At 34.0% G+C, this 10,024-nt stretch overlaps 1 protein-coding gene across 2 annotated transcripts in view; it reads left to right on the top strand.

Moving 5' to 3' along the window:
- The first annotated feature begins 140 nt into the window (after positions 1-140).
- The window catches only part of Epac (Exchange protein directly activated by cAMP), an 84,867-nt gene continuing 74,983 nt past the window's right edge, over positions 141-10,024 (top strand). For both annotated transcript variants that reach the window (XM_066294987.1, XM_066295075.1), the window contains exon 1: positions 141-313. In XM_066294987.1, coding sequence (XP_066151084.1) covers positions 285-313 — 29 coding nt within the window. In that variant the 5' untranslated portion in view covers positions 141-284. The remainder of the gene's footprint in view (positions 314-10,024) is intronic.

Here is a 10,024-nt window from a genome sequence, read left to right as displayed (position 1 = left end):
ATGCACCACAGGTTTACATCGGGACTTGTACCTCTATTTTACCGTCCATGGTAAAATAGAGGTCCATCCCGAAGGCGCGTCTTGCGCACCACCTTTTCGTCCCGCAACATTCAGCGAAACGTGACGAAAAGGAGTAAAGGAGCCAGTTGTTGCTTTCCCGCTGAAATGGATGCGTCCGCTATGAATATAACAGACAGTCGACATAACAGTCGAAACGTCGCGAGATCGTAAATTACTCAGTTCGATTAGGGTTGAATCGCGGGGCGGCGCGGTACCATTAAATTATGGAATGGATCACCTCCATTGATAAAAGGTAAGCAAACTATATTACCTGCACATTTATCTTTATAGTGTACCAAAGGAATTTAATTTTTTTTAAACTAGTATCACTTTGTTTTACGGTGACACAAAGTTTTCCAAGAAATAATTTTTCCTACTCGCGGGAAGAAACCGCACTGATTTTGCTGTGGAAAAGTGTACTCCTAAGCACCAAGTGCGGTAGAGTTATTTTTCCGCATTGGTAAAGTAAGTTTGGCTTTTAGCAAATGCATTAGAGGGATTGTTAAATATAGCATGGTGAAAGCTTTCATAATTTTATCTTCAAGAATGCCTTTGAAAAGTTAGCGTCAAATTTTATACGGTAAGAAGGTAAATGTCTGATTGGTAAATCATTGTACAGACATTTTATCAAGGCGTACAAGTCAAATAGAGTTTGTTTGAATATTTTCGTTTTGACCGTCAACTTCAGTAAGAGACAATATTAACATAATATTAGGCAATGTACCCTGAATGTCAGTGACACATGACACTTTTGACATATGAATTGAAATTAATTAATATTTAACCAATAAGTGTTTTAATGACGGCGCTTAATAATCCAAACACTTTAACATATGAGTGAAGCGAACACGCAACTGGCATTGACAGTATTAATGGCCCATTAATACACGAGTTAATTGCAATATTTTTTTTATTTACAGCAAGTATTGGCTATGTTCTTTGATTTTGTGTATATTTGGCTACCTATTATAAAATTGTGCATTAGAGCAAAATGTATTTTCTTAACTGGACATTTTATAACACTAGTGCCAGATACGTATACAAGCGGTATCTTTAAAAAAATTGTTATGTGTCAAATTTTGATAAGTGTCAAATTTAAGTAAAAAGTAAAAATCCGTCAAATACTTTGATATCTGCTACACAATTACATGTGTTAAGACATAAAGAAAAGTTTTTGCATCTGTAACTTAAGACGATTTTGAAAAATGATTAACTATTTTAGTCTTCATGTCTTCAAATGTTTCCTGTACTTATTTTAATATGAGATAGTGACAGTCTGAATAACTACTTCCAACTAAAGCTATAGTATACATATCTTTAAAAATAAAATCAGTGTCAAGGTTTATTTTTTCCACAATCACGATTAGTTGGCAGTTACCACACGCAATTGCGTGAGGAAACTAAGATTCTTCCTAAATAACTGTGGGATTTTTTTCCACTCCCTGTTACTGTGTTTTTTTTGTAAGTGTAATTTTTAACTTCTTTTATTTTTCACAATTATCAGCCTTTCATGTTTACCGTATAGGAGCATGGACAGGTAAACTATTTAGAACATTCGCTAGTTATAATTTTTACATGAAAACCAATATGGAAATAAAAGCGGTGTTTTATCCAGTTTAATTGATGATTAATACATTCAGTTTTTAGAATAAACACGTAGTGCAATTGAGGCGAACTATCCTCGATTAATTATTCAGAACAAAAAAATACTAAGTGTTCATTGGAAACTCCCTCTTAAAGTTAATGTCATTTTCTTAATCAATTTATTTCTGCATCTCATAATTGAAAATTGTAAAGCAAGGTTTATACACGTGCGATTAATGGGCGCCATTTGACTAGCACCGGTGGTTTTACTTATGTAAATACGAAAATTTTTAAGTGTCTGTAAAAAATTGAAGTTTCTAGTGACAGTGATTTCACGGTCACTGGCGCCAGTAACTATGTTTGTGTAAAATTTGTTAAAGAGCCGCATCACTACAGCTCAGGTAAATTTATCAAGGAGGCCCCTCATATAGATAATGCAATATGGTTGTGTATAGCTCCCTTCCTTTAGTCACCGTGAAAATTATCCTTTTACCAAAATGATCGTCCTTTAATAGTTATTTAAGCCTTAGTAAATTAGGTAAACATGTTCCTTCTATAAGTCTCAAACAAAGCTTCCAGAGTTGTCCAATAACACGCGCTCCGAGCCATTCGACCTAGAACCAACCACAAAACGTCTATTGGGAGTTTACTTCCAAACTTTTGCGCAACTAGGACAAATATTGGTTTTAACTTTCAAATAGCATGCAAACCATGGCTCTTTTATTTGGAAATTGTTTACAAACTCAAAACAACTTCACACTACCAATTTCATCCAATTGACACCCGCGAAACAAATATTTAAAGGGAGGAAATGGATATTATGTATCTAAGTTTTTTTAACCTAGTTCAGAAATAACTCCCTCCTCGATTAATAATTTAACGTTCCCATTAGATTAAATAAGCAGAATGTTCGTTAAAAGCTTAACGAGGGACACGAATAAAAACATCCAAATGAAAACATCAATGGAGGCCCTAGTGCGGACATTGTAAATTAGCCGAAACGGAAATATAAACAATTTGCAGGAACATCGTTAACACTACTGGCAAAAATGTCGATTTTTTAAATTTTAATGCTGATTCTATTTTAGTTGTGTGACAGAAGAGTTTGAGCCAGATGTTATTTGCAAGGATTCAAGGTTCTGGAACATGATGTGATACTGCTATCACATTCCAGACCCTCGATTCCTTGGAAATATAAATGAAAATTGAGTCGAAGTTACAATTAAATTACATACCTAATTCTATAATCACAAGATTACTAATTTTTTGTTATTAGGAGAGCATTCGAGTGCAAACTTTACTTCAATGTAGTGCTAGTTTCACGAATTTGTATTAGACGATTTTTTTGTTTTTTCTTATACAGCTCTCATTTACCACCACTGTGCCCATTAGCCATGTGAACTAATTCAAATAATTCAGCGCCATTTACCCCGCATAATGTAGCCGTCTTTGTTAATTAAATAAAGTTAGAAGAACACTAATGTTATGTAATTGATCCTTGTACCCTAAGTAGTAAAGCATGCTCAGGATGCATTTCCTATATACAGTGTATCTTCTTTCTCATGCAAAAATACGTATACCAGGAAAAGATGGATATATGATACGTAGTAATTAATTAAGCTTTGGGTTATGGATCGATGCGACTAGTGGAGGTAAATGAGAGCTTAAACAGACAAAAGTGGAGGTCTTTAATTTTCGACAAACTTCCACAGAGCAACATAGATAGGAACTATATTGGTACCTATTTGGTTTTTAAAATAGGTACATTATTTGTTCACCAATCATTTTAATCAAATTGGCAATATGAAACTTGCAAATTATATCGTTCAAAAGACCTTACAATCCAGAAGCTACCGGGAGCTTTAAAGAGTTATCGATTCTACTATTAAACCACTCACTTGTTTCTAAGTGCTCTTCGTTGTCACATAATTTACTTAGTTTCTTGTTGACTAAGGCCTTCTAAAAGCCATCCGTGATTGACCGAAATTAACAAATAATCCAATCTAATAGTAGTATGGCCCAAAACCAATTTTTTCTCTCCTGTATTTCTCTTCTTTTCAATTTTTTTTTCTACATTGTTCTACGATTATTTCAATAAAACTTTTCCATACGAATGGTGTGTTTCGTTTTTTACTATTTTAGCTTATTGCCAAACCCATAGAAACGCGCCCTCGTTTTGCCCAGAGTTCATAAAGCACCATTTGGCTCTCACACAAAGCCCCAATGTGGACATTCTAATGAAGTTTCAGTCCTGCCACACGAAACATGTGCTGAAAGCATTTTATTACCTTCGTAGGGCTGTCGGTAATAACTTTCCGCTATTACAGAACTTGTATTTGTTACTATAATAATTGTCTTGAAATCTTGGACAAGGAACAAAGATGGATCACGTTAAGTTCTCTATTATAGAATTCGCGTTGAAACTCCTAAGGGCCGTTTCACTCGAAGGGAACAATTAAATTCGTAATTAACCAGAAGTTTTTGAAGTTTGAAGACGCTTGTTATCCTGCTGGGAAAGTGTAGAGAAATATTGCAGCTGTGAAGGCTGTAGTTTCAAACAAAGCTTATGTTTATCTTTGAAGAATATCAAAGCAGTAATGCTAAATCCCCATATCCAGACTTCTTGGGATTCGATTTCTTACTATTGGAAAGGCGATGGATATAAATTCGGCCGTACCCTTAAACCAGGAATCGACTTCAAATTTCGCTTAGTTCAAAAGGGGCTTAGAATTAATCTTCTACGGGAACGTAAAAGGAGATTCGAACCACGAAAGAAAGAACATCAGATATACGGGGAGATCTGAGAATGGTGATGTTTAAATACGCATCCATCAGTTAAAGGGGGCTATATTTCTTAAATCGATCTGCATTATTCGGAAATTGATAGGGAATGAGGAGCTTTGGGGTGAGAAGACGGAAAATAAAAAATATTTTAATATTCCGTAACTCAGGCAGGGTAAAATTACGCAGAAAAGCTTTCAGAGAAGTCTAGTTTTTGCAATGTCTATCCAGCATAAAGTTGGATGTAACTTTCAAGGCATGGGATCAGAAGTAACTTTACGACAGATCAAGTTATCGCCTCGAAATTTTTTAGTTTCATTCCTATAAGGGCATGATGACGAAAATCGATAGAAAGTAGTCATGATACGTTTGAAGCAGAACTCATTCTCATTTCATTACACTTCTGTTAGTCTAGATAAAAGGGGTTGTAAAGTCTCCTTTGCTTCTCAAGAGAAGGTCCCGAAGTCTAAGCATCCAGGATAGATCTAGGAATAAGGTTAGTCGATTTAAGGGTTCTAACTCGACTTTTCGTTTCTCTTAAATCGGAGTCACCGAAAATTTCCAACTCCAAAGAGGAGATGTAAATTGAATAAAAGATTTATTTTCTGCAAGAAATTCAGTTTGGAATTTTTAGCGTTTACTCCGAAGAAGCTACAAAGAATATAATTTAAATAATACAATTTAAAATGGTAATTTGCAAACAAATTTGCATTGTGGTTGTTCCATTGATTGTAATTGATTATTACCGTAGATAGAGAATTATGTAAAAACAAATAATACATTTTTTTAAAGTCCATATTGTCACTCACGGTCACCATGTGTAGCCTTTTTACAGGAATGGCACCTTTAATACTTTGTAGGAATACGACTCTTATTGCCACATGATGTGGATTTTTGAAGCAAAAGGTAGCTAAGATGAAATCACCATTTTGTTATGCATTGAAGCTGTTGTAATCAGATCGAGTGAAATCTATGTATGTATATGTCGAATCAATTCTATGAAAACAAGACTGTGGTAGGTATCTGACGAAAGAGCGGGTAAGAATATTTCAAAAACTGTTGAAGCTTTAGGCAAAACTTGAAAGATTAAGTAAATTTTTTCGAAAAAAATACCAGCCGACAATAGAAAGTAACCACACCTGAACTTTTTTGCTTTTTTTTATGGAAAATTTCTAAATTTGGGCTTGATATCCGAGGCAGCATTATAATTGATTTTTTAAACGGAATATGATGTATTTACTGATATTTTTGAATTCAGCAGCATCATTTTTTCTACATAGATAGAATGATAATTTGAACATTTTGTTTATTTCCTTTTAATTTTAATGGAATTAAACATTTTTTTATCTAATTTATAAACAAAGAATTGATGAGCAGTTATTTTCATAAATCGCGATTGTGCTGAGTTCTAATTATAAAAAAATACTAACCCTGAAATTTGAATATATTTTTTTTATTTTGCCATCCCTGGCCTACCAAACCAGCCACGTTGGCATAATACATATTCAGCATTTTAACTGCACTTCCATGAGCCCCAAAACCACCCAAAAATATTCATGCCGTGTCTTCGCAACAAAAAATGGAGCCATTGAAATAGCAGAAGGGCGTACACAATATACCTCTTGCTAAATGGGTAAAATGAAATAAGGGACCCCGAATGTTGCCCTTAAGGCTCAAATGCATCATGTCTGAATATTTATAATGTAAGAGGAACACCGGAGAGAGCAGATTATGAGTTGTTGGGAACTGATTTATTGTTTGCTGTACGGCTAAGAGTGTCTAGTCTCATATAAACTGACATATTGTTTCGGCTTTTAACAATGAAAATAGATAACTTTAATGAAACAGAAATCGTTTTTCTTCATCTTTTTGTGGTGCTTGGAAAGTTTTGTTCGTCATTTCTCATCGTGTTCAAGAAATTTCAAGTTACGGAATAATATTAATTCATTTGCTCGCGGAGATATAGACCACTTTTTTCGGTTTTATTATTAATTAGTTAATAATATGCTTTTAAATGTACGTTCTGAAATATTTCCATAAAGCCTAAAATTTCATGGAAGCGGGATATAAATAAGACAATGCAATAGCACGACACATTATTGAACCATTTCATTTGCTTTGCGTGCAGTACGAAAAAGTTGCCGGGGGAATTACTTCGGAGGGCAATAATTTTCAAGTAATATTATCTTGGGAAGTTCCTACTCGTATTTTCATATTTTTGCTCAAAAGTTGGGGCAACTTATAATTATTGATTTTATCTTTTATTCAGTATATACGTTCGGTAGGAACTCAACAAAAAAAATTTTTAATTAGCCACTTTTTAACAGAGAAGAATAACCACTACATTCGCATAATCCTCCTTTAGCTAGGAATAGCGAAATGCCAGAAATAGCAGAAAAAACTAGAAAATTGGAAGTTTACGGATTAGGTAAATAAATTATGATAAATCCGCAGAAAATGTGTGTTTTTTTTTTAGGTAAATCCGGCGAGTTCTCAAGAAATCTCAAACTTCTGGAAATGAAAGGGTATTTGTAGCTTAATTTAGGTTTCAGCCAGGATAATAACACCTAAAGTTTCTACAAATTTGTGGAAAGGAAGCCTTACGGAACCTGAAAATGTATGAAAGTTTATAAACTAAGGAAAATTTACCCAAACAGTTCGGTTTTTGATTTCCGCTAAAGATTGATTAAGACTTATTAGCCAGATTCCCCGGTTGGACGTTTTTTTCTGATTGCGAAAACCTCCGCGGTCACATAATTTAATTACTAAATGATAAATCTCGTAAGTACTAATTGGAAGATTAATTATATCACAAATTGAGAATTAATCGGTTATAATTTAATTACAATTGTCGAGTAATTGCGGCAGTCCTAGTTTGATGACATTGATGAGGCAGCTGTAAATCTGGTTTACTTCGATATTCTGTCCCAGACACTATTATTAAACACTACTTGGCCAATCATTATACTTCGACATACGTTCACAGTTTTAATGTTCTTACCTCGATATTTTGTTTTCATTTTCTCAATTTCCTCTATTAGTACCAGCTTCAAGGACTAAAGAGTATTCTCGTCATATCAACTCCAGTTATGTCGCATACTTTACTCAACCACACAATGGCAAGTAATCCTGTAGCCACTAAATAATATCTGTTGTAAGGAACTTTTTCATTTAAACTAATGTTCTTAATCATTGGTTAAATTTATGCAACCTAGTTCACCAACACCCAGTATATTTCGGAGTGTTAGCCTTCCTAAAAGACCATCTCTGCTTGTTTCCGATGTTAATTTAAATTATCCAAAGTATCTGATAGCGAAACATTGCAGTTATTGAAGTTAATATTGTCTGTTATATAATGCTTAAGCGTTATAATGAGGTTTATTGGTTGGAGGTTTGAGGGAAATCTTGTTATACCTTCCTTTTCGAAATAATACTATAGTTTCATGTTAGGTAAGAAGAAATTGCGGAGTGTTTTGAAACTAGGAGAGAATTCCATGCAATTTGTTTGTTTTATAACCCGCCGGGGCCTTCATTTTAATTCATACAATTAAAATGTTGTTTACACGTGGCTGCAATATTAACTTGGTTAATGGTTTGTTTTATGCAAAAAATATTGTCCTTGAGCCCCAATAGAAGTTAAAATGTAATAGTTTTTGAGCAAAGTTGCCATATAAACGAATAAACATTGCCTACCACTTTTGACTAAGAATTATTTAGTAAGGGACTTTTCAGATTACCAAAGTTTTCAAACTAATTCTCCTAATGGAGGCTTTATTATTTGAACAGTGAACTCAGTTAATCAAAAATGCATGTCCGAAATAGTTCATGACAAGGCTATAAATAGAATTAAACTAGATGTACCTACATCGATATCCAATTAAGTATCTCATTTATATCACAACTTTCTTGTTGACTATTTAAAAAATTGAAAGACCCTCTCTGCAGTAATACATATATAGTTTTGAGGCCGAATCCGTAGTTGAACTTGTTTGGGCAATTTTCAAAAATATGTGCTGTTGTACCTTAGTAAAAATCTCAACTTGCCATTGTTTGCAGATTTGACCCCTGTGTAGATAAGCAACAGTATCAGAGGCCAAATTTGACGAATGGGTATAGTGAGGGGGTGTGTCAAAATTTTTAACATCACTCATATAATCGAACGGTCAAAAACTTGGTATATTCGCAATCGAAAACATCTGTATTTTATGGGAAACCAAGATTTTTATTAAATTGGAAGAGTCTGTGTTGTTCAAAACTGATCGAGGGTCTGTCCACCGGTGGATAAATATTTATGGAAGAAATAAAGAAATTCAAGATCATGTCGCATTTGTCACATTTGACAGCTACGGCTAGCAATGGATCCGGCTAAAAGAGAAAAATTGCATTAGGCAGCTTTTTAGATTTTTTAGAGTTGGTGAGAGATACTTGATTTGATATCTCTGCACATAATCAAAATTTGAGCGGTGTTAATGCGGTAAAAAAGGAACAAAATTTTAATGCCATAACTTCATTTTGCAGGAAAACTAGATGTCTTGTGCAAATCCACAACTAATTTGCACAAATCAACAAAATTTAAATGAAACCATTATTTTAATAAAATATTCCTGGCAATATTCACGGAACTGCGAATTTTAACAAACGAATTTGTAATTCACAGCCATTGTTCGCTTCTTAGAAAACTTCAATTTTCAGATGGTTTCCACATTAGAACTTTCTAGCCCTGTTAGAGATATCTGCATTTTGTCAGCTTAAACCAATTTCTGTCATCTAAAGCGGAGGGATTGTGTATCCTGGGAACCCAATTATGCAGGCTAACCACAATATTAACTCAATGATGGGAATTTCCGTGGCTGGCGTCTAAGATATTCCGGTAATTTAGATTTGAGGATGAACGGAGCCGGAGGGGTCCCCTATCGGAATTAAATTTTGGTATTCTATGCGGCAATATTATAAAGCGAATGACAAATATGATAAGTCAGCAACATAATATTTTGAATTATCCTCTGACATTTGGCCTTTTGTGGGGATGTGAAAGACCAATAGGTGCATCATTAGTTTAACAATATTGAAATTTCTGTAATTTCCAGACACGGGTGGATATTCGATTCCTTAAACGATGCGACGTTTCCTAGCTCTTTTCAATTTTTATTTCTAAAGGTATATATTTATTTTGTATAGCTGTGAATCCGACTAAGTCCAAATTAGTAGATAATTGTACACAACAATTTTGGTGAATTCGGGAATATTAAAATGTACTATGCTAGTTGATTAATAACCGAAAATCATAGCCGTTTTCTTTGTCAAAATTGCTTCGGACCAATCCCGTGACCGCATCATCGGACGAACGTTAGTCAATTAGCCTTGAGAAAATACCAACAAATTCCGAGACCTACTTTTTACTTAGAAATATTGAAAATGATTTAAAATGCATTTCTAAGAATTCTACACTTAATTGATTCGCTCAAGGCTTATAACGAAACAAAATCAACCGATTTCAGCGATATACATAATTGAGCCTCAAAAATAAACCCATATTTACCTGATATTCCTATTAAAATTGTTATTGATGTGTTTCGATGTGATAAACTAATATATTCAA

The sequence above is a fragment of the Euwallacea fornicatus genome, chromosome 1 (genome assembly GCF_040115645.1).
Source record: "Euwallacea fornicatus isolate EFF26 chromosome 1, ASM4011564v1, whole genome shotgun sequence".
In the NCBI taxonomy this organism is placed as follows: Eukaryota; Metazoa; Arthropoda; class Insecta; order Coleoptera; family Curculionidae; genus Euwallacea; species Euwallacea fornicatus.
Note: the sequence above shows the minus strand (reverse complement) of the source record. Positions and strands in the feature narration are given on the sequence as shown.